Source organism: Sturnira hondurensis, unplaced genomic scaffold (assembly GCF_014824575.4).
Source record: "Sturnira hondurensis isolate 20B ecotype Veracruz unplaced genomic scaffold, ASM1482457v3 Scaffold0021354, whole genome shotgun sequence".
NCBI lineage: Eukaryota > Metazoa > Chordata > Mammalia > Chiroptera > Phyllostomidae > Sturnira > Sturnira hondurensis.
In genome coordinates, this window is record NW_028093985.1 from 4435085 (window position 1) to 4460791 (window position 25707).

Here is a 25707-nt window from a genome sequence, read left to right on the forward strand (position 1 = left end):
TAAAATACACATGAAATTTACCATTTTAAACCATTTTTGAGTGTACAGTCCAGTAGCATCACATGCATTCACTTTGTTGTGCGACCATCTGCCACTGCCCATTTCCAGAACTTTCTCATCTTCCCAAACAGGAACAGTTTACCCATTAAACAAAAACACCCTACCTACTACCAGGCCCTGGTTAACCTTCATTCTACTTTCTGTCAGTATGACTTGCCTATTCTAGGAAACTTATATTAGTGGAATCATATAATACATGTCTTTTGTGTCTGGTTTATTTCATGTAGCATAGTGTTTAAGGGCTTATCCATGTTGTATCCCCATTTTATTTTAAAATTATTTTTGTTGCACTATTATTGCTATGTAACTGTGTAAGTCTTTTTATTTTTATTTTAAGTATATTTTGTTGATTATGCTATTACAGTTGTCCCATTTTTTCCTCCCCTTTATTTCTCTCTGCCCTGCACCTCCTCCCTCCAACATTTCCTCCCACCCTTAGTTCATGTCCATGGGTCGTACATATAAGTTCTTTGGCTTCTATATTTCCTATACTATTCTCACCCTCCTTCTGTCTATTTTGTATTTACCTATTATGTTTCTTATTCCTTGTGTCAGTTCCCCCCATTCTCCCCCTCCCCCACCCCTCTAATAACCCTCCATGTGATCTCCATTTCTGTGGTTCTGTTCCCGTTCTAGTTGTTTGCTTAGCTTGTTTTGTTTTTGTTTTTTTAGGTTCAGTTGATAGTTGTGAATTTGTTGTCATTTTACTGTTCATAGTTTTGATCAGCTTCTTTTTCTTAGATAAGTCACTTTATCATATTATATAACAATGGCTTGGTGATGATAAACTTCTTTAACTTGACCTTATCTGGGCAACACTTTACCTGCCCTTCCATTCTAAATGAAAGCTTTGCTGGATAGAGCAATCTTGGATGGAGGTCCTTGCTTTTCATGACTTTGAATACTTCTTTCCAGCCCCTTCTTGCCTGTAAGGTTTCTTTTGAGTAATCATCTGACCATCTTAGGGCACTCCTTTGTAAGTAACTTTCTCCTTTTTTTTTTTTTTTTTTGCTGCTTTTAGGATTCTCTCCTTATCTTTAATCCTGGGTAACTTAATTATGATGTGTCTTGGTGTGATCTCCCTTATATCTAATTTCTTTGGGACTCTCTGGTCTTCCTGGACTTCCTAGAAGTCTATTTCCTTCACTCAATTGGGGAAGTTTTTCTTTATTATTTGTCCAATATGTTTTCAATTTCTTGTTCTTCCTCTTCTCTTTCTGGCACCCCTATGATTCAGATGTTGAATGTTTAAAATTGTCCCGGAGGTTCCTAAGCCTCTCCTCATTTTTTTTTTTTGAGTTCTTGTTTCTTCATTCTATCCAGTTAGATGTTTATTTCTTCTTTCTGTTCCAAATCATTGATTTGAGTCCCAGTTTCCTTTCCTTCACTGTTGGTTCCCTGTATATTTTTCTTTATTTCACTTTGTGTAACCTTTATTTCTTCCTTCATTTTGAGAACAAGCTCAGTCATTTGTGTGAGCATCCTGATTACCAGTGTTTTGAACTCTGCATCAGATAGGTTGTCTATCTCCTTGTTGCTTAGTTCTTTTTGTAGAGTTTTGATCTATTCTTTCATTTGAGCCATATTTCTGTGTCTCAGCACATCTTTTACATGGTAAGGGGCAGAGCCTTAGGTATCACCAGGGTGGGGCAACCCTCTTTGCTGTGTTGTTGTGCTGTCAATGGGAGAGGTGTCAGAGAGGGAACAATGCCGCTTGCTCAGCTCTCATCCCACTTTCTGTCACTTTCCTCCTTCCACAAGTGGGCTGTGCCCTTTCACTTGCTGATTCGCAGGTGGGTGGGTCTGTGTGTGTTTTAGGACCCCATGGGCCTCTCTGACCAGCTCTCAGACTCTCATGTGAGACAAGCAGTTTCACTTAAAAAGGCCCCAGCAATCCCACAGTGCTTCCAGCCAGGGGTTCTGAGTCTTTAGTGTTCCATGCTGAAACCCCGGGCTGCACAGTTTATCTTGTCCCCTAAGTGTTCTTTCAGGCTTATCTGCATGTGAATGTGGGACCACCTGGTCAGCTGCCTTGTGTTGCCACATGTCCTCTCTGCCCAGGCTGCCCATCTTTGTCCCTCCGACCAGTCTGGGTGAGTGTTCTTTAACTCCTTTGATGTTGGACTTCCATGCAAATAATTTTCTGAAAATCCTGCTTGTTCTTTATTTTCAAATTGGTTGCTATCCTTCTTTTGGTTGTGTGAGGAAGCAAAGCATTTCTGCCTATGACTCCATCTTGGCCAAAACCCCCACCAAATCCACACTGTGTAAGTTTAAGGTGTACGATGTGTGGCCTAGCATTCCTATTTTATAGATAGGAAACCGAGAGTTACATGAAATAACTTGCCCAGGGCCACAGGAGGAGTAAGTGGCAGAGGAGGAATTCAAACCTGGGGACATAACACTCTAAATATCCATGCTCTTAACTGTCCTAGACACAACTGTTTCCTTCACCACAGACCATGACCACTACAACAAGATCACCTTGAATGCTTAAAAATCATTCCTGGCCTCCACCCCAGTCCTACTATGTGATTATATATATTTTTGACAAGCTCCCAAGGTTATTCTTATATATACTAAAGTTACTAGCATGTATTTCATCCTTCTTTATTGAAAATTCAACCAAGAACTGATGGTGCAGGAAAAAATGAAGGCATTAGAAGGAACTCAAGGGCAGGTGGTCTCACTAAAAGGGAGAAACGAGTAAGCAAGCCTCCAGGAGTTCTCAAAGCCTCCATAACCTGTTGGACTCCTCTGGCAAGATTCCCAGTGTGTCCACCCTTACCTTTGTGGTTTTGTAACATCCTTCTATGAAATGAAAAGGTAAATCTTTTTTAGTTATGCCATGTTTTTTATTCCCATTTTTAATGATCATGTCAATGTGTACTATGTGTGAAAAACCAACTAGCTTTATCGTCAGTGCTCTGGAAATGTAGCATCCTGGTGTGAGGAATAAGAAAAGAAAGATACTGATGCCGAGTTTAGATGCTTTACAAACCAACGCACAATGTAGTCAAAAGACATATCATATTTAGCGGGACCGAAAACTCACCTTCAGGAAGACTTTCACCTTGAGATATGGTGATATGTGGAACAGATGTTTTAATTTGCCTAAGATAATTTGCATAATCAATTTAACATGTGGCTTATTAAAACTGCCAAAGAGCAGGTGACAATATGGAATTAATATGATTACTAATTTGACACATCATTGAGATTAATTTGACCCCTCTTGGTCTCTGAATACCCAGAGGTCTATAGACAGGAAGAGTATGCCATGAGATGCCATATGTAGCCACACAAAATCCACCATAAATGAAGCAACCTCTTTGTTCAGTCTGGTCTCACACATCTACTCCTTTCAAACTCTCTTCTGAATTGAAAAGGAGCAACGAGTGAATATTGAGGGAGACCTCTGATTTTGCGTGTTCGTGACTTTATGTAAAGTATTTGATTTCTTCTCCAGTACTATAACAATACTGCCTTCTCCGGGGTCTGTTGATTTATTATCCTTGATCCCAGACCCAAAGAGATATTGTTTTTGAGAGTCCATGCTAAAAATCCATTAAAGCTGTTAGTTTTAAGTCTATAGAATCAAAATAAGAAATGTAATATTATACATAGGTTTGCTTGCAATAGTAAATTATTGGAAGCCATAGGAATGTTCAGTAGGATGGTTAAATAAGGTATGTATGCCAGTAGAATGACATGCAACCATTTAAGTGATGTTGGGAAAGTATATTTAATAATAAAGTCATGTTTGGAATATACAGCACAAATAAATCATATTATAAATTAGTAGGTGCTCTATAATTTCATTTTTGTAAAGAAAATCTTGGGATATGCATCTTTGTCTCCCATACCCTCCTGCCTCCCTAAAACATAGCCAATAACTTTAAGTGCAAATTTTTATATACGCCAGACAAATGACTTCCTTCTTCAGAACCCTACATATTAGATTTAGAGAAAAAAGAGATTTGAAAAGAAAACAACTTTCTAGCTTTTTTGTCTGTTTACTCGGTCCTTCCAGTGTTTAAAGCATAAACAAAATCAACTGATTTTGGTTTAATTTGGTTTCACAACTTTATATGTGTAATATAAAGGGTGAATAAGATGTAACAACACTGGGATTTAACTCACTTTTCTGTGTTTTCAAATTTAGTATATCTGACTCTTAAAAAATCAAGTTCACCTGAAACCAAAAGAACAAGCTCTAAAAATAAAAAAAGGGAAAATTGTCAAGTAATACAGAGAAGTCAAAAAACAATGGAAGTGATCAGTAGATGTGAAAATCAGGAGTGACTTAAGTGAGGGGTTTTTCTGCAGCCGGATGAAGCGGGGAGGGAGAGGAGCAAAGGAGGCTGAGGAAAAAACAAGGTACAACTAAGTATGAATAGAATTAAGAGGTAATTTTTTTGAGAAGCATTTTTATTTATTTTTATTGTTTTAAAGATTTTATTTATTTATTTATATTTAGAGGGGAAGGAGAGAGGGAGAGAAACATCAATGTATGGTTGCCTTTTGTGCATCCCCTGCTGGTAGTTGGCCTGCAAGGAACCGGCCTGCAACCCAGGCATGTGCCCTGACTGGGAATCGAACCGCGATCCTCTGGTTAGCAGGCCCGCGCTCAATCCACTGATTAAGAGGCAATTTTTTAAGGAACAGAAGAAAGTGCCTGAGAAATTCTAGAGATAAAAGTTCTTGGGTTTTGCCTGGCAAATGGTAAATACACTCTGATGTTGGAAAGCCCATATATGGATGCTTGTTTTTTTTTTTTTTTTAAGACTTCATTTTATTCTTAGAGAGAAGGGAAGGAAGGGAGAAAGAGAAGGAGAGAAACATCAGTGTGTGGTTGCTTCTCATGCACCCCTTACTGAAAACCTGGCCCGCAACCCAGGCATGTGCCCTGACTGGGAATTGAACCAGTCACCTTTTGGCCCACACTCAGTCCACTGAGTTACACCAGGCAGGGCCTATTTTTTAAGAGACTGTATTTTATTAATAGACTCTTAAAAAGAACACTTCAATTAAAGATGGAACTGCCTTTTGATCCAGTGGTCCCAATGCTGGGATTATACCCTACAAATCCTGATTTGCCTACTCAAAAAAACCTATGTACCCCAATGTTCCTAGCAGCACAATTTACAATAGCCAAGTGCTAGAAACAGCCTAAGTGTCCATGAGTAAATGAGTGGATGAAAAAGCTGTGGTCCATTTACACAATGGAGTACTATGCAGTAGAAAGAAAGAAGGAGCTCCTACCCTTCACAACAGCATGGATTGAACCGGAGAGCATTATGCTAAGTGAAGTAAGCCAGGCAGTGAAAGACAAATACCATGTGATCTCACCTATAAGCGGAACCTAACAAAAAATAAGCAAAACAGAACCAAAGACATGGAAATAAAGAACAAACTGACACTGACCAGAAGGGAGCAGGGAGGGGGGTAACAGGAAAGAAGGGGAAGGGTCAAGTTGAGGAACAGGAATAGAGAACTCATGTATGGACAATGGGGGGCACTCATGTATGGACAATGAGTGTGGGAGTGGTGGGGGGGACGGACAGGGGAGAGCAATGGGAAAAAGGCAGGGCAGCTGTAACTGAACAATAAAAAAAATCAAATTCTATATTACCCTAAAAAAAGAAAAGGAAAACTGAACAGATAGTATGCAGTTCCCATATATCCCACATAGTTTCTCTCATTATTAACATCTTACAGCAGTACGGTACCTTTGGTTCAATTAATGAATCAATATTGATACATTATTATTATAAAGTCTGTAGTCTATTGAGATTTCCTTAGTTTTTGCCTAATGTTCTTTCTCTGTTCCAGGATCCCATCCAATATACACACAATGTTTAGTTGTCATTTCTCCTTTGGCTCTTCCTTGCTGGGACAGTTTCTCAGACTCTCCTTGTGATGACCTTGGCAGTTTTGAGGAGCGCTGCTCAAGTATACCATGGGGTGGCCTTTTACTGGAATTTGATGTTTTACTCATGATTAGACTGGGTTATGGGTTTTTAAAACAACGATCACAGAGGCAAAGTGCCATTTTCATCACATCATATTAAGGGTACCTACTAGCAAAGTGATTATGACTGTTGACGTTGGCCTCGCATTGGCTGAGGTAACATGTATCAGGTTTCTCTGCTGTAAAGTTACTCTGCCTCCACTCCCTTCCCACACTTTGCTCTTGAGAAGGAAGTCACTATGCACAGGCCATATTTAAGGGGTGCGAAGTCACTATGCACCCCCTCCTTGATAGCAGCCTATTTGGGGTTCTTCTGCGTGGGAGATTTGTCTCTTCTCCCCATTTATTAATGTATTTCAGTCATTTGTATGTATGAATATGGAAATTTATTTTCTACACTGGGTATAATTTAATAATACTTTATCTTGTTATTCAAATTGTTCTGGCTTTAGCCACCAAAAGCTCTTTCAATTGGCTCTGGATGCTTACTTTTTAACCATAAAGTTGCTTAGTGTTCAGTTTGACTTTTGAACCACAAGATTTTAAAACACGAATGGGACCTATACTATAATTATTATATTGGCCCAAAACTAATTTCTTCAACATTAGATGGCCTTTCTCTTTTTAAATGCTGTAAAGGAATCTTGTTCTGTTTACACAGTAGTAATAATTCAAAATGGAAAAATCATTTAAAAGGGAGCAGTGTTTATTGATCTCTGATTTGGGCATATGTATATAAAATACTGTGAGTATAGGGCAGCTAAATCTGTTGCTTAGAGTTTGTGGAAGGAAGGAAGCAAGGGAGGAAGGGAGGGGAAAAAAGAAGCAAGGAAAGAAATTGGCAGAGGGGAAGCAGGCTGGCCTCTCGCAGGGGTCCCACAAAAGCCAGCTAAGAAGGCACCATAGATAGCTACCCACTGCCTAGCTTGCAGTTTCTCCTGCTGCTTTCCTTATTTAGAGCTTCTCGTGTCACTCCACGTAACTGGCAGGCCTTTCTCTTCGAGATCTATTCTAAGGCACTAAGAAATGAGACTCTTTACACTTCATTTCTCTTCCGTCAGAGGAGAGGCTGACGTTACGTGCCGATGCACGTCACCGCTGCCTAATGACAAACACACCAACGGTTCTGGGCCCGGCTGTCCTTTTCCCCTTGAGGCAAGCAGTGAGGGATTATTAAATGGCATTTCATTATGATCTACTGGCTAGATGTTAGTCATGGCATATTTTAGAGGAAGCCAGAAGGGACTTGAGATAACAATGTCACTCCAAAGTCGAGAAAGCTATTGCACAAACATGAACGACACTCGGTCTCTGCAGTTGTGATGCACCTTGCTCTGTCCAACACTACCTACCTCCCCTTCTGCTCCTAGCTGATTAGCTTTTAAATCCTAAAATACAATTTTTTTAAATTAATTTCCAGGGCGGATTTCTTTGAAGAAGGATTGATTACCTGGCTGGACATAGCAGAATTTTTTTAGTCTAGACTTTGTTTCTGACTCATTGTGATAATCTGGGCAGATCTTTTCATTTCTATTCTTTCCTTCTATTATCACTGTTTGTTTGGAAGCCTTTTTGTCAAATCATTGCTTTCTTATTCCCAGTGTCCCCAGGGCCTTAACAGATGATGTCATGCAACAATCCTTGATATAGAGGCAAAATACTATTCTCTTTGGGCAGTTCCTAATTATCTTCTGTTTCTGCTTTATAACTTTGACTTTCCCCTTTTCCCAATGTTCTCAATTCTGCTCTCTCTACATTTCAGCTTTCCTCTCTGGTGCAGCTAAGCCACTGTCCATTAAGGCACATAATGTTTAATGGGGACCATTCCTAGCTAGTCTTTTGGAAATGCAGTTCTGCAATTATATTTTAACTTAGTTTTCTCTTTTTCTATGGCTTTTAAAGTCTGTTAATGTTCTAATAGGCATTCATTTTATTTTAATAATAATATAAAAAGCACATGCTATGCATGCCCTCTTATCAAATTACCATTAAAAGGAAAGCCCCAGTAATAAAAACATACTATAATTGGTATAATTTAATAATAGCTACATTTAAGGCTATTCTCTACATAGGGCACACTGTACTTTTTGGACTATAAGACATACTTCCCTTCTCCCCCCAAATTTGGGAGGAGAAGGGGAGTATGTCTTATAGTCCAAATGTAGCTTACCTGGCTCACTGTCGGGGCGGGTGGTAGAGCAGGGTCACAGGAGGCAGGATCAAGGTCGTCGCTGCATTTTCCTCCCAAATTTGGGGGGGGGGCTTCTAGCCCCAAAATACGGTATGTAGTATTTAATTCCTGCACTAATTCCCAGTGATAAAATAATTTTAGAGATGAGAAAACTTATAATCGAAGAGGTCACTAAACCAGGGCTTTTGTTTATGGTTATTTTTTGCTCTCTTGAAGATATCCATTATTTTGTGACTCGAGCATCCCTTTTTCTGGAAATCGCTTCTCTCTTCTCCACCCACATGGCAGTCATGGAAACAGCCATGTTAGGACAAGACCCTGTGCTCTGGCCTAGGAGCCTTTTCCCATGAAGTTGCATGGACTGGGGATTCTGAGAATAGTGGTTCAGGGTATTTTTATTTGTCAAGTGGAAACATGGAAAGCTCAGGAATTGTCAGTGGCTGATTCACAGCCACAGAGACTAAGCGTGAGTGGAAAAGGGGGCTTGATGCAGAGGGACTGGGAAGTGGGACTGGAGCCCCTGCTTCCTGTTTCCCCCCAGGTGTATTCCTGAAGACGTCCCTGTGTCCTGATGGTGTTTCCCCTTTTTGCTTACATTTAAATTTGCTATCAGTCACTTGCAATCCCCCCAAACCCTAATGTCTAGTACTGCTGGTGGTCTTAACCATAGCAAAAGCATATGATGGATTTGGGTTGAAAATCAATGACATCTGAGGGTTTAATTCAAAGGCTAACTCATATTGGTTCCCCAAGTATATTTGTTTACTTTCTTCCTCCTTCAACTCAAACTCATGTGAAAAATAAATTATGTTAAAAAGGGTTGCATTAAAAAGTAGCTAAATTCATTCAACAAGCAAGTCATCTTAAAAGCAACTGAAAGTTAGTTGTTATTGTTGTGAGCTGACTACGATGAGTTTTATTCAGTTATCTTGATTTATTTCTTAGAAAACTTAGGCATGTGTCCCATTTCCCAACATTTTAACATTTCAGTCAGAAAAGGGAGAAGGAATGTTTTCTAAAGCCAGGATTGGTGGTGTTCTCTGTTGAAATTGTTAATGAAAGAAAAGGTTTACTATTACAGACAGGAAACATTTGAAGGGGCCTTGACACCAACCCTAAATGGAAAGAGATTTGGGATTATGTAGTTCTCACTGGTGCTTCTGACACATCAGTCCATAAGTGTACACTTGGCTGTCACAGTCACATCATAGATCCTGTGGAGGACTGCTCAGTCCCTGTCTGTGCCTCTTCAGTCTCAGCACAGTTTAACAACCTGCCCCACCCCACGTTCATGGATTGAATGTGGATCTATACTGTGTGGCCACCTCCACCTTCAGGTTTAACACAGGTGACAATTCGCACTGGGGCTTTGTGAAAGAAAAAAGTGTCTTCATCTTACCTAACAAAAAGAATGTCTTAACCCTGCCTAACAATAGTTTAAGACCTAAAGAAAAAAATCAGTGATCAGGGACTGTATTAAATCAGCATCGGAAAGGTTGTCTTGAAAATACAAAGAGAAACTAATCTGTGTGCAGAGAATGGAAGTGAACATTCCAAGAGCAGATTAGGGACTCTGCGTTTCCGAACAATGTATTGCACAATAACCAGTCAATTTGACCGAACAAATAGCTTTCAAATATTAACCTAGTTGTTTGAATGACTAAATCAATTTATGTCTGGTCCTCAGACAGAGACCTACTTATTATTTAGAAACTGTCATCTTCTGTCTAATCCAAATTGCTCTTCCATTGCTCTCACCCATTTTTAACACCTTTGCTCATAGAGAATGGCTGCCTGGCTTCTCTTTGTCTTCTAACTTGATCTTCTTAGATTCCCCATATATTCTAGTTTCCATCCTTTAGTTACCCTTAAAAACAAAACATAAAACCAGAATGCCATTTCCACAGGCTTAGTAGATATTTGCCAAGCAAGTAGAAAAGTACACATTAATTTCCCCACATAGGATTTGGTGTGAATAAAGTACATCTATTTGCTATAAATCATGGGCTGTTGTGTAACATAGGATGTTATCCATCTGTGGTTATGTTTGTCCTGCTTCATTCTCAGCTCTTCCTGTGTGTGGTTCCTGAGGAGTGAGCATTATGAATGCACATTAGGGACATTATTGTTTTCTGTGAGTTTACATGTGTGTGTGTCTGTGTGTGTGTGTGTGTGTTTGCGTAGAGGGAGGTTGGAGAAAGAAGTATCTCAGTGGTGATGCTAATAAAGCTAGACCCCCAAAGTGGGATAAACAGGGGTCTCCAAGCTGAACGTTTGATGGCATCCTGGGAGCAGTTCAAGGCCATGGCTAGGCTGAAGGGAAAGGAGACTGGGCTGTGGCACATGGGATGCCTGTGCCTGAGGCTCCCTCCAGACACAAACTGGTGAGAAACGTACCTAAAGCTGGCCTGGCATGTTTGAGGCCAAGAAAATTGGGATTAAGCCATTTATTTTTCTCTTTGATTTCTCTCAGCTTTCTTTATACCCTCTTTGCTTTCTTTATATCCTCTCTAAAATGCAGACATCTATACAATCCCGGGATGGGGAAAAAGTCATGGTGGCCAGTGTTCATGACCTCTGGGGAAATGTCCCTCTCATGCTCTCTGGTCTAAGGACTGATTACAAAGTCAGAGTATGGCAGGAAGCCCTCTTATTTAAATAACTAAGGGGCAGCTCTTTCAGAGCTCAGAATTCTTTTAAATATGAAAATATTAAGTTCTGACACCTCTGGGTAAATTATTGCTTAATTCTGAGTATTTATAAACTAAAAATAGAACCATTTCCTTGATTTAGAACTTATCATCATCTCATTATTTGTAACAATTTTCATAACAATGAAAGCCATGTTTTTTGTCAGGCAGTGGTAAACAAAATGAAGTATTTGAGATTTGTAGTTGCTTTGCTAAGCACATAGATTGGAAAAGGGTGGGAAAGCAGATATGGTGTGTCCCCACATTTCCTACTATTGTGAACATAAAGGAGAAGCAATTCTCTTTATCTCTAATTAGCAAAGATAAGCTTATTCTTTACTTATTTCTGGACTTCCAAGTCATTTGTCTAGCTTTATAAATTGGCTGATGAGCAGTTTTAAATAAGCGCTGGGGCAGTTCATCCTACACGGGTATTAACCCAGGTATCTGAAGGTGTGAAGTGGAATGATTTCATCAATCAGTGGTTTAGATGGATGCTGTGGTCATGGTTGCACTTAGCTGGCCCAGGAGTGTGTCTGATGTGTGTACTTTCAAGCTAAGTGACAGAGCTCAGCTGAAATGCAGGTGTCCACAGACGCCAGGTGTAGGTTTCTATTAAGGACATGCTTACAAGAAAGTGGACCAAGATAAAGCAAAGACTAAGGGACAGAAAGGAAGACTGAATTACATTATTGCAATATTCTGCAAAATCAGATTTCAGCTTCTGTTCAGCTTTTCTTTGGAGCTAAAAATGCCTCAAGTTCCTTTCTGAGAGGCATGAGCAGTTGCGTAAATACTATGCTTTCTGACAATTTTCAGCATGAGTCCATCCAAGGTTATGTGACAAAGCTGCATGAGAAGGTTGTATGTACTGGGTATTTTATGCTTCAGTGTAACACTGTCACTCTGCTTTGCAAAACCAAAAATCCCCTGAATACCCACAGGAGAGGATAATTCAGCATCTGTGAGGCCAAGTAAATGCCCTCCTTTATTCTCCGTCCCTGCCTAATTGTCCCTCCCACATTCTGATTTAGAAAGTTGTAATAGACCTGAAACCATTTTTGGTGAATAATGCTAGACCACTCTGAAAATTTGGGATGCGTGCTGGACCTTCGTCATCACCACACACTGTGTCACTGAGACAGGGTAACCCATGGTTACTGAGCTCCCATCAGTTAAGGAGCAGAGAGCCTTCCCTCCTCACTGCTCTCTATAAAAGAGACCCGTCAAGGGACCCTACCAGCCTCCAGCTCTCAGCCTGGACAAGGTGTGGAAGCAAAGCTCCAGACCTTCGAACAGAGCACAGCTGCAGAGGCAAGGCCAGCATGTCTCCTTCCTTCAAACTTCAATGTCACTTCATCCTGATATTCCTGGTGGCTCTGAGAGGGGAGAGCCGATACCTAGAGGTGAGTGATCCCAGGACTGACCTATCACACCTCCTGTCCGAGTGTTCTGCTTTGAGGGGCCAGCAGGCTGCCTAGGCTCTTGCCTTTGTTGGGGTTAGTGCTTTCTTCCCCATCTTTTGTACTGGTTTTCCCCCTGGTTTTCCACAGCCTGGTCTTCCTTCCTGCTTCCCCCTTTCCTTTGCCCACTAAGGATACCCTAGTCTGATGGAAAGGATCCCATCACTTTATTCTCTTTGCCGTCAGGCAGAGAGGGTGCCCTGCTCCTGGTCCCCTTCTCCCCATCCCTTGAACTTTACCCAACTGACCCACTTTCCTTGTCAGCTTCGGGAAACCGGCGACCACGACCCTTTCCTGCTCTTCAGCGCCGACCTGAAGCGGGAGCTGGCGGGGGAACAGCTGTACCGCCGAGCTCTGCGTGAGTCCGGAGCTGCCCACCTGGGTTCGAGCGCAGCGGGGATGGGGGTGTGGGGAGGTTTGGGCTCTGCGCGGAGGGAAGGAGCTCCAGACCCTCGCTGTGAAGGGGCTGGCGAGGACCGCTGGGGCCTTATTTCCATTGCGAAGGGGTTCTCACCAGGAGCGAAGGGGTGAGATGGGGTGATGCGTCCTGGGGCGCGGGAGGCGCTTGCAGCTAAGGCTGGGAGTCCAGCTGGGAGTTGGGCGCTGGGGCGCTGCAAACCTGGAAGAAGGGGCGTTGGGAGGGACCGCTGGGGGTGAGGGGGACCCGGCACTGCGCGGTGGCTGCAGCCCCAGATGTCTGGCCCCACTGCTACCACCCTCGCTCAGGGTGCCTGGACATGCTGAGTCTCCAGGGCCAGTTCACCTTCACTGCCGACCAGCCGCAACTGCACTGCGCTGCCTTCTTCATAAGCGAGCCCGAGGAGTTCATCACCATCCACTACGACCAGGTCTCCATCGACTGTCAGGGAGGGGACTTCCTCAAGGTGAGGCGTCCTATCAGGGCAGCTCCGGCCACTCCGGGGCAGGGGCACGGGAGGAAGAACGGCACGGGTGCTGCTCCCAGAGCCCACAGCCAAGCCTGGGAAGCCGGGGATTCTCTTAATGAGACACTTTGCTGGTGCCAGAGTGAGAGAGGCACACTCCGGAACCCCATGAGACGGGAACCTCCCCTCAACCCTACGACCTCGTCTCAAACTGGCAAGGGCCGGTTTGATATCCCCTCTGTGCACTCTTGGGGTCTACGCTGCTATAGACTTGAACTCGAGTCGCTCAGCGCTGTATTACAATCTGGGGCAGTGGGGCAGGTGGAAATGTACAAACTGACCCCGCGAGCGCTCAGGTCCACCTAGCAGGCGGGTGCTGGTGGAGGACCGGCCCGCAGGTCTAAAACCCAAGCCGCTTTGCTCCTGCTGCTCCCTCTCCCTGTGGAGGTGTTCCAGGTTCGTAAGGGCTGTCTCCAATGTCTGGGTGACTCGAATTTGGGGTGCAGGCTGCTGGTAGGGACGCTGAGAGGGAATCTAGGCGGAGGCAGGTGGGAGAGGAGGACCAGCCCCCAACCTCACAACACCCCCTATCGCAGTCATTCTTCCCGAGTCAAATAGGTCCGCTGGGGGTGGCTGATGGAATCTTACAGTCCAATAAAAAAGATGGTGGTTAAAACCTCCACAGCGGAATTATTTCTGAACCTGTCAAATGCTGGTCTGTTGAAGTAATTTGTAACTGGCATTGCTGATGTGGACAAGGTTAAACTCCTCAAACTGGAGACCTGTGGTGATTTTTAAGAGTAAAGTCAGTAGACTCTGACCTTTTGTCCAACTGCAAACTTCAACATGTGAAGGAGGGAAGTCCTACGCAATATACCAGCCATTGCTGTCTGAGTGTTGAAGCAGTTCTTGATATTTTGATATCTGATAAGGATTAAAAAAATGAGGAAAATAGTCATGTATTGGCAGGTAGGTAAAGTTGCAGCTTCAGGTTTTTTGTTTTGTTTTATTGTTTGCTTTTTTTCTCTTTTGTTTTATTTTTTGCTTTTTTCTCATTGAAATATGAACAAAAGCTATTTTGTTCATATTTCAATGAGAAAAACAGAAGAACTGAAACCAAAATTTTACTTCTGGGAAATTCTTCTGAAGTTGGGATGTGTGGAAAATATGACCAGGATAAAAATGTACACTGTCTGTAGTTTGATTTACCAAGGTGGCTGAAGTGTAATAAAGTTTACTTATTTTGGAAACTTTTAGGTTTATAAAGAAAAAAGCAGTAAATAGTTAATGATGTTACTTGCAAATAACCCTCACAGTCAAGATAGAGACAAGTGGAAACCTCAGGGACAGAGGAGTGCAGGCCATCAGTCACACCTGTGACCCAAGGAGTGGCTAGAGGTGCTCACCTATGTCTGTTTTGTGGGAAGGTCTTTGACGGTTGGATTCTCAAGGGAGAGAAGTTCCCCAGTTCCCAGGATCATCCTCTCCCCACGTCTGAGCGGTACGTAGACTTCTGTGAGAGTGGTCTTAGCAGAAGGAGCATCAGATCCTCCCAGAACGTGGCCATGATCTTCTTCCGGGTCCAAGAACCAGGAAATGGGTTCACACTGACCATCAGGACTGACCCCAACCTCTTTCGTAAGTGGGCTCTCTGTCTTCTCAGGTGGAAGACATGATGAGGAGGGAGGTCAAATCTGCTTTTCAAAGGCAGTTTTATTGCACAGACTTAAGAAATTGGAAGTGAGGAATGATTTGAATGGAAATTCTTTTGTAATTAGAAATGATCAAAAGAATATTTTCTGTTTATTATTATCAAATCACAGTTTTCACTTTATTTCCCAGTCTAGGTAGGATACTGCTTTATGGGGAATGGAATTCAATTTTTTCCTTCAATGTCTTATTCTGATCTTTTGAGGTACAATACATTCAGTGAAAAACTTTAATCCCTCCAAATCATTCCACTCATCTGGGATAAATCTGAGGGATCAGATACAAAGTTGCAATTTTTTTAAAAAATATTTATTTATTTATTTATCTTTAAAGAGGAAGGGAAGGAGAGAAGGAGAGAAATATCAATGTATGGTTGCCTCTTGTGAGTCCCCTGCTGGGAACTGGCCTGCAACCCAGGCATGTGCCTTGACTGGGAATCGAACCGCGAACATGTGATTCGCAGGCCCGCGCTCAATCCACTGAGCTACACCAGCCAGGGCCAAAGTTGTAATTTTAGATATTTGGGCAAAGGCTGAAAGGCTGCATATTTGCGGTATGCTAGACAGCTTTCATGCCTGGGCAGGAGGTTGGACCAGGTCCTCCAAGCTGCCTTGATTCAGAGCCCCCCCAACCCAATGAACTAAAATACAGTTCACTGTTGATGAATATGCACATAGATGCTAAAAACCTGAAAGCCCAGCTCTAAAATACATTATCTTAATCAAAATGAGTTCATCTGTCTGCCTATTTTCCCCCATTAAAAGAAAAAAAAACACAATTAGTTTCAGGGAAAGAAAACCTATACTTATTTTTGGTAGCATACGATAATATTAAAACTTCATGTGGTCCAAAAGTGGGCCTAATCTGCCAAAGAATAATGTACTGACTAAGCTTTAGATTTTTTGTGTGTGTTTTGTTTTTTAATTTTTTGAAAGAAGTCTCCAAAAGAGGCTGTTTCTGAGGACTGGAGCAGAATAATCCTAGAGGGAAAAAAATGAGATGTATTTCTTCTATTTTGTTTGGTTATAAGTCAAAAACCTTCTAGAATCATCAAGGAATTTCAGTTCTTTCTGAAATTGAGTGGAATTAAAAGTGTGGAAGAAGGCAAGAGGGTAGTTCTAACCTAGTCTCATCAATCAGAAACTTTGTTAAAAAGAAGGAACAAACTATCGTGTTTTTAGTTTCATAGCTAGAAGAATACATTTGTAAGTCTAGACTTGATATACAAAACAAAAAATTTCAGAAATTCTTGAGAGTAAATTAAACATTAAAATTTATCTTTTGGTCAACTTACCCCTAAACTCCCAGCAAATATTTATTCAAGTGTAAGCCTGCTTTCTTTCTACTTTTTTTCTTAGCTTATTTTGTGAGTGTTTTACTGTTTATTCATTTTATCATTTAAACAATTACATATGACTACAAATTCTATGAATGAGGGCTTCAGACAGACAGGCTTTGAGGTCTGGCCCATTTTTAAAGCCTTGATTATTCTAGACTCCCAACTTGAACTTGGGCCCTAATTATCTGAAGTGTTCCTAATGTTTCTAGCAGTCACTATTGTTTGGTTGGCTATGAATTTATGCCTTGTGATTATTATGAACAAATAACCCCCTGAGATTAAGATTAGAAGTCCCTGCAGCCTCCAGCCTCCTGACAGTGTCCATGTATCACTGGCGATTTTCATTCCCCAGCCCCTTCTCACCTCCAAATTGCCTTTGTGAAATGTACTCTCTTCCAAGCCACAAGGACCATGAACAGAAGCCTAGAATAAGGACAGGGTAAATGTCTATAAAAACCAGAATACCAAGTAGTGAAAACGTGATTTTGTCTTTCTGCAAAGCCTGCAATGTCATTTCCCAGACCCCGAATGGAAGGTTCACCCTGGTAGTTCCACATCAGCATCGCAACTGCAGCTTCTCCATAATTTATCCTGTGGCGATCAAAATATCTGATGTCACCTTGGGACACTTAAATGGCCTGCAGTTAAAGGTGAGTTGCATACTTGCTTTCAAGTCATTTACTAAAGCCACAGCTTCATCAAAGCAAAAGTAATCATGCAGGGTAAACGTGGACATTAGCGAACTGGAATTAGTATGGCCTCTGGTTTGACAGTGAAGTCTCACCTGTGTGTGTCTTGCTGCTTTAACCGAACCCCTCTTCTATTCCCATTATGCTGCAAGCTGCATGCTCAGGTGTTCCTGTGCCAACTGAATACTTTCCTTGTGATGCAAGAAATGTTTCCAATTGGTAAATGTGTGGCATATAATTACAATTGAACTCTCTTGTACTTGCCTCTTTTTAAAAAAATTCTCTCCTAGCAGAACCTAGTGTGAGTCATCTACACAGCTGTTTTTCTGAGTATTGGAATTTTCTTTTGACATGAAGGAAGTAACTCATTGACTGCACTATAAAGAAATGCTAAGTGTAGCATAAAATATGAAATTGGATTTTTATATGGCAAAATACAGTAAAGTTTTGAAGAGGTTGGGGGTTTTTTTTTGCATTACATTTAACTCAATACATTTTGCAACAAATATTAGCTGAGATTCTTCATCAACTTGTTTTCCCATGAATTTCTGTATGGACCTTAAAATGAATGCTGAGCTTGACCAGATTTACTTGCATTGGTAGCTTCTTCCCTCTGAGTCATCCTCATTTCCTTTTACTTTATCATATGCTGAGGTTAAGATAGCTCATGTATTTGCTGGCACCAAAGATAGTCATAGTTCCTAATCCGACAAATTTCAGGGAAAGCCAAATAGGACCAGGACTAAGAAAAGGAGTATATCTAATTTCCTTTAAACCCAAAATTCATGGGCCAGTGCTTTTTTAAAATTTAATTTTTGTTTTTTTGGACCTCAGTAGTAGAATATTTCTTTGGTAAAGACCAGAATAAGTGGGTGTCTCTGGCACAGTCTTATTGGCTTGAGATTGTACGTCATTTCTGTTACACGGTATAGAAGATGGCAAGTGTGATACCAGACTGGAAGATCTGCCCTTCAGTTATTCTTGGCTATGAGGAGTAATCTTTGTGTTTCTCCTTTAAAAATTTAAAGTCGGCATCTTTTTCTTTGCAAATTATTTGCTTGAGTGCTCACTGTGTGCAAGATGCTATTCTAGATGCTGGAAATTAGCAATAAACAAAACAGATCCTGTTCACGTGAAACCTGCCTTCCAGTGGCCTGTGACAGGCAAACGTGTAATGTATTTCAGCTGGTGGTGAGTGCCTTACTAAGAATGGAGTGCTGTGATAGACAGTGACTAGGGACAAGGGAGCAGAAGGAGGGATGGGGGTCTCTTTGAGATAAGGTTAGAGAGAAACCTTCTGAGGAGACATTTAAAGTGAGACTTTGGTGATAGGTTAGAGGGAGCTAGCAGGTACAGCAAGAGCCAGGAACAGAGAAAACAGAAGTGTAGAGGCCCAGAGGCAGAAATGAGCTTGCTGGGTTCCAGAAATGGAAAGAAGGAAAGGTGAGGCTGAGTGATATGAAACAGTGTCAGGGAGATGGGTAGGGCCAGGGTGTGCAGAGCCTAGCAGGTCACATTAAGGAGTTTGAGTTTATTCTAAGGGCACTGCAGGAGTTGAGGCAGGAAGTGACATAATGCATTCGATTGTGCTCAGGTGCGGTGCGGGTGGTTGGGAATTGCTGACATCATGACCAAATTAATTAACGATATCCAAGGGGGAAGAAAGAGGATTACCCGAAGGTCATTTGGCTTCCATGTGGTGAATGGACCACTGGGGCCAGAACGGTTCAAGGCGTGCATGTGGGGGGCCAATGTCATGGTCTAGACAAGAAATGATAGTGGCCGAGTCCAGGAAACTAGAACTTCAACAAAGAACTCTAGGGGATCACTTTTGAGGAGCTGAACCCCAGAGGAGTCCCTGTACAACTCAGCTTCTGCGTTTGATTACAAGAGTAGCTGAGAGGTTCGGGAAGAAGCGAAAAAAGTCATTGAACACCAAGGAATAGGGACACCAGCTTCCTGGTTTCTTTGTTGTGGTCCCTGTATTTTAGCTTCTACTTCTTCCCGTTGTCTTTATGTCCCATCTCCCTCTCCTGAGCTTTCTCTTTCCCTTCACCTCCTCCTGCTGAAATTTGGAACCTAAAGAACCAAGTGGAAAATTTAGTCTTAAGAGATGCTCCCTCTGGACATTCTCTACTCAAGGGAAAGGCAGTTAAGTCTCTTTTTCTTTATCCTTAAATGGCTTATTTAATTCTTCATACAAGAACATGGGCCCTGTACACAGTGAGGCTAATTAGCCCTCTATTTCATCATTTGATGAAATTGTGTGTAAAGCACTTAGGCATAGAACCCAGCACATGGTAGGCACTTTAAAATATATGTTCCCACCTGCTTCCTTTCATTAGCCGAACAGTTACTGTTATAATATCTTCCAATTTGTTGTTTAGTTCCAGTTTCATTTCAATGTCTTCTAAATGTTTGAATGTGTATACTTGTGTGTGTGTGTGTTTAAGGTTCTCCAATTTAGTTCTGAGTCCCTATGTGTTGGGTTTATCTGGTTCACTTCTGAGTACCTTCCCACACTCCACTGGGTCTCTTGATGAGTATGCGTCCATGAAGAACAGAACCACAGGCAAAACCAGCTACATCATTGGTAGGGGACAGTGCAAAAAAATGCAGGAGCCTTATTTTAAAATTGTTAAGAATTTCAAGATGGCGACAGCAGAGCATTAAACATGGGCCTTGTGTGGCATCACAGGTGGCATGCACACGGGGCTAGTCTTGGTCAGAGGAGATGGGTGGTCTGCATCTGGGGCTTCTTCATGTGGGCGAGTGAAGCATAGGAGTTACTGTGCACGAGACAGTGTGGGGAGGATGAAGGGTAGCAGAAAGAGGTGGTTATGGTGTGTTACACAAAGTCTTAGACTAGATTATTATTTTGAGTAGCTTGAAATAAATTTCTTATAGTTGGTAGGAGAGAGAATGGTAACTCTCGGTAACCTGAGACCCAAATCAGGGTTCTCGTCTCTTTAAAATATATTTTTTAAAGAGTTTGTTTATTTATTTATCTTTAGAAGGGAAGGGAAGGAGAGAGGGAGAGAAATGTCAATGTATGGTTGCCTCTTGTGAGTCCCCTGCTGGGAACTGGCCTGCAACCCAGGCATGTGCCCTGACTGGGAATCGAACCTCGATCGTGTGGTTCGCAGGCCCACGCTCAATCCACTGAGCTACACCAGTCAGGGCTAAAATATTTTTATAACTAATCTAAATCCTTATCAGTAGAAATAATAAGAATTGTTCCCATAGCAGAAAAAGTCCTTTATAAAGAAGAGGTGAATTGAAGGAAAAACTAACGTGAAAGCCCTATTTATAAAAACTCTGACTGCATACATTAAGAACTTCAAATACTCCAGTATGTATTGTCCAAATGGTTTAAAAAGCAAAGCATTTTCAGATTCATTTTCCATCCATCTTGGATGGAGTTTACAGATTTCCATCTCATCATTCCAGTCCTTGAGCTTATTTTAAAAATGCACATACATTTTTAAAAATGACTACTCACTGATTTAGAAAGGCAGTTGTTATAATTTTTTTCTTTTAAGTGTTTTTTAATTTCCACAGTCCTGGATGTTGAATTAAATGGCACTGTCAGGATGTCCAGGGCTGATTGATGAATTCATCAGTTTACCATTGGTCCAGTGGTTTGATGTCCACAGTCGGTTTAAATATGTCTTTCCCTGGGTCTCTCTTCTCTCAGAAATCCTCCACAGGTTGTGAGGGGAAAGGAGACTTTGTGGAGCTGCTGGGAGGTGCCGGATTGGACCCTTCCAAGATGATGCCTTTGGCTGATCTCTGCTATCCCTTTCATGGCCCTGGTGAGATGTTTCTTTGGTCATTATTTATGTGCCCATCAAGAGTATTTCCTTTAGTAAAACACCTCAGGTTGTTTGTACATAAGAAGGCAAAAACAGTTCAGTTTTGCACATTGAGCCAATGTGAGGATTTTACACTTACACTATCAAGAATGCATTGTCAAAATATTTGACATTGGGAGAGAAACTGATAAAGTAACAAAGATGCATGTGTAAGGCTGGCCCTATGCAAAGCTGGGACGGAATCACAGACTATCCTTAAAGAGACAAAACTAAAACAGAAGAGAAACAACAACAATCTTTACTCTCATGGCAAATTCTAATTATAGCCTCTTTCCTTTCTTGTAACCCCAGATCACTAACCAGCTAGGTGACGAAGCTGCAAATCAGACATCCTTTGATCAGCTCTTGCCCGTTTTAATTAAAACCAGGCCTTCTCATCAGTATTTTCTCTCTCTGAGCTAATACTGGGACCTGAATAAACAAAACATCTCTGAAATAGAATTACTATGCACAGGTAAACGCTAAGGCCCTTCACACAGTACTCCACTGTCACCCAGACACCCCTGTGTGAAAGACCGGCAGATGAGATTTAAGGCAGGATGGGGTCCAGGGCAAGCTGGGTAGCTGTCTTTCTTCCAGATTTTATTTATTTATTTTTAGACAGAGGGGAAGGGAGGGAGAAAGAGAAGGAGAGAAACATCACTGTGTAGTTGCCTCTCACGTATCCCCCCTACTGGGGACCTGCCCCGCAGCCCACGCATGTGCCCAGACTGGGAATTGAACCAGCAACCCTTTGGTTCTCAGGCCAGTGCTTGATCCACTGAGCCACACCAGCCAGGACCAGTACAGGCTTTTTACAAAAGTAAAAGCAAGGTAAAGGCAAGAGAATTCTAACAACTCACTTTGCTGAGAACACAGGATTATTTTATGCTACTTTACATTTGAGCCCTGATTTAAACTATCAGTGCAAGTGGCTTCTCTTGCCTTTTGCATGTGCTCTCTGAGACACTGGATTATTCCACAGAATAAACACCCCTGAGGAGATGCATTAGGGCTGGGTAAGAGGAGTAGATTAAGTACAAAAAACACTCGAGCTTTAATATTAGGTAATTGAAGTGAGGGCAATTTTGGTGCTTGAATTATATTACTTGAATTAGGGATAAGGGTAAGACTAATGCCCAAAAGTAAAATTAAATAAATACTTTTGCCTAAAGTATATAGAGAATTGAAACTAGTCTTAAAATAATTTGGAGGCTTGAATTTTTCTTTCACTTTTTTCTTTCATTCACCATGTTTCCCTGAGCTGTCCGAAGGTGTTCAACAATGAAGAACTACTAGGGACCCTGGTCTTTAAACCAGAGTTTCTTAGTAATCATGTCAAATAATAAAGAAATAATATGCACATTAACTAGAAGAAATAGGGCATATCATGTAGATTAAAGTTCAGAGTAAGATCTGAAAAAGAATGACCTTCCAAATCATTTCAGGAAAACTAAATTTGGACCTCCTCATAGAGGCAGAACATAGACTCTCTGGTTCTTATATTGAAATAATTTTAGGGTTTGTGTCTATTATGTCTCCAAATTGACCTTCAACCCAACACATAGCTCTCTCTGGCTGCTTTACTTCATTTAAACCCAGGCACATGTTTGCAAAGTACTAGCTGCACAATAGTGCTAGAGTTTCTCAGACAAAGGCCTTATGGAGACAAAGGGGAAGACGTGGTTAAAAAAATTAGAACAACAGAAAGGATTATTGTAGGGCAGATAAATATTGTCTCAGGAACTGCCTGAGGCTGGAGAAAGAAAATAGAAGTAATTTTTAATAAAAAATAATGAGTTTCAATCTATAACTGCTCAGGCACATCTGCACCCAATGATACATAAAATAATGAATAAGATCGGATTTAAGAGAAGTAAGCATATCAAAAGTCATTCCTTATATGAAGCCCAGGAGAAAATGAGAGAGAAGCAGTGTAGGTGGACAGTAGAACAAAAATGAATATACTCAGTGTGGTGCCTCTAAATCATCCAAACGATGTTTTGTTTATATGTAAAACAGTTATCATCTAAGCTCAGAAAATAATGAACAGGTGATATGGGGGGGTCCACATAAATGTCCAGCAGCGCACTCTGTCCTCTAGCCCCGCCCACTACCTGCCACTTGCACCCTTAGGTATTATGACAACCAAACAGACCCCTGCTAATTTGCAGCCTGTTCCTGGAGGGCGGTACTGTCTCCAGGGAGGAAAGGGAACTCGAGGGAGGGTGTGGAGTGGAGAGACGCTGCCTTTACCGCCCCAGTCTTGCAGGTAGACTCGGACAAGTGCAAGGAGACATCGTCTTGCCTCTCTGCAGCCAGGTTTATTTAGCTAACAGTGTTCTTGCCCATGAGGAGAAAGGCGGAGTTCAATTGCACGGTTCTATAAATATTATCATCAAAATGAAAACAAAAAAATGTTTCCCCCGCTGGCAGGGGCATGGTTTGGGTATGTGAGAGGAAGAGACGTCCTCTCACTTTCTTTGTGTTTAAATGATCTTGTTGACAAAAATTATTTTACTGTTGGAAACTTCTACTTTTTCTATAAATTATAGCCCAAATGAAAATCGGCTGCGACAATGTGGTGGTGCGCATGATCTCCAGCGGAAAACACATAAATCGTGTGACTTTTGAGTACCGCCAGCTGGAACCATATGAATTGGAAAACCCAAATGGAAACAGTATCCGGGAATTCTGTTTGTCTGGTCTTTGAATAACAAATCTGCTGATTTACCTGCTGCTAGCTAAGTGAATTTTTAATGACTATTGTATATAATTTTGATGACCACCTCATTAAAAGACGTTCACACCAGTCAGTATTCACAGCCATGAGTGTGTGCCTGCGCGTGCAGCCACACACACACACACACACAAACACACATTTTTGTACTTTGCTTTTTTTTCATTTGTTATGTATAAATGACCATGACAGAAAATAAGCCTCACCCCCACCTCATAGGTAAACAGTTTTCTGTAATTCTTTGGTGTAGTACAAGCCTGAACTGGTAAGACAAGTGCAAAGCTATGTTCAGTTAAAAAAATGTGTCTTAAGAAAAAATACTACAAAGAAATAAAAATGGTGGTATTCATATCAGTTTTATAACAAAACCTTTGACTCTGTATATCAAAGTAGTTGCTTCTATTACCTACTTTCTGCTTCTTATTCTGTTTCCAATAGAAAATAGTTGTAGCTGTGACTTACTGTTTTGCAACCACTGTTTTTAACAAAACTTTGTAGCATGAAAAAGTTTTTCCATCCATAAATACAAAGTGAATAAATATGTTCGGAATGTTGGCACCTTGATATCGTGCTTTGTTTTCTGAGTAGTCCCCTTCCTTGTTACCAACAGGAAAGAACGTTCTCATGTAGGGCAGAACCAAATGCTGGGCAAAATTATTTTAGACCTATTAGAGATAGTAGAGCTCTGGTCATTGAAGGAAAATTATTTAAAGTAGAAAATAAATCACAGTGTTTGCACAAGACAACGCTAACGAGTGGGCCCGGAAAGGGAATCAGGGCACAGGGATCCCTTCTCCACTGTCCTCCAGGAAAACTGAGAATGTGTCTTTGTCACAGTGGTGTGCTTTTCAACAAGGACAATAGGGCCTTACAACACTGAGTACAGAAACCTGAGTACTTCTTTGGTACCAAAGGCAGTTTATTATTCACTGAGCCTTTGTTGGGAGCCGCACTGCCTGGTTTTAGGCGCTGTAACCTCCCCCCCCCCCCCATGGCTAAGGCTGATTGAGTGACCTTTGGACCATAAGCCACTAAGGAGACAAAGCTTATCTCCCTGGCAGGAGCACTCATGATCCTCTCTGCTGCATAAAATGGTCTGAGGTAAGGAGGCAAGTATTTTACCATGGAAGTTAGGACAACCTGCTTTTATTCCTAAGGGACATTTGAAAGCTACTTCTGCTCCTTTTTTCATAACTGGCCCCCAATACTTGATCAGTTAGCCAATGACAGGTAAGATCCCCCAAGGGGGGAATGACCTAAGACAGGCATGATCACGTGGAGGCCCCAGGGAAGGACTTGGGGGGCTATGGAGAAAGGGGGTGATGGACACTTGCCCCTCGGCTTTGAAGAAGTCCGAGTCCTCATTTCTCCTAATTCCTTGGCTATCTTGCCTCCTCTGCCTGACTTAAGCCTGAAACAATGAAAGAGGGCAGTGTAGCCCTGTGCTGGAAATGGTGGGCTCCCCAGATGATCAGGCCTGAGAAAGGATAGGTAAAATCTTGTGAAGGCTGCTTTGCTAAGAATGCTCTTAGTTAAATGATAAAGGCCCAAGCAGGAAATGAGCCTGTTTCCCAAAGTTTTGTTGCCTCTTAGCTGATAGACCCTGACTCAGAAGAAGCCCTAATAGTTCTTTGTATGCTATCTACTCTTTGATCCTTACTGCCTGACAATGATTAATGAACGGTACCTGTATTCCTGCACAAATTAAACCCAATAAAAGCCTGTTTAGGCAAGGGTCAGCACGCTTCCCCCTTGAGGGAGTAGCCATGCCATCCCTTTTCCTCCACAGGACTTGGTAGTCTGTGTGAATTTGTCTCATGTCTTATCCATAACACAGAGGGCCAGTGTCTGTGTCAAGCCTTGTCCACATTTGTCTTGGGACTAAGCATGTGGTCTGTAAAAGACCCTTAGGGCCAAAGATGAGGTCTTGAGCAAAAAGGAAGTACTTCTAAGTGATGAGCTCTTCACTTTTTTGATTGTTTATTTTATTTTATATTTTTATGAAAGAAAAAAGTTGCACTTACAGCTTTATAAACTTGTAATAAAAATAGTGAAAATTTCCTTAGGAAAAAGTTATCCCTGCTCCCCATCCACCCTGCATACCTTTTGACAG

At 41.6% G+C, this 25707-nt stretch overlaps 1 protein-coding gene across 1 annotated transcript; it reads left to right on the plus strand.

The window, feature by feature from the left end:
- The first annotated feature begins 11598 nt into the window (after positions 1-11598).
- Positions 11599-23729, plus strand: CRHBP (corticotropin releasing hormone binding protein). The gene is made up of 7 exons (XM_037032191.1): positions 11599-12321; positions 12643-12736; positions 13105-13262; positions 14690-14900; positions 16813-16961; positions 20698-20815; positions 23410-23729. The coding sequence occupies exons 1-7, from the start codon at positions 12013-12015 to the stop codon at positions 23565-23567; spliced, it is 1197 nt and encodes a 398-aa protein (XP_036888086.1). The 5' UTR covers positions 11599-12012; the 3' UTR covers positions 23568-23729.
- Positions 23730-25707: the final 1978 nt, after the last annotated feature.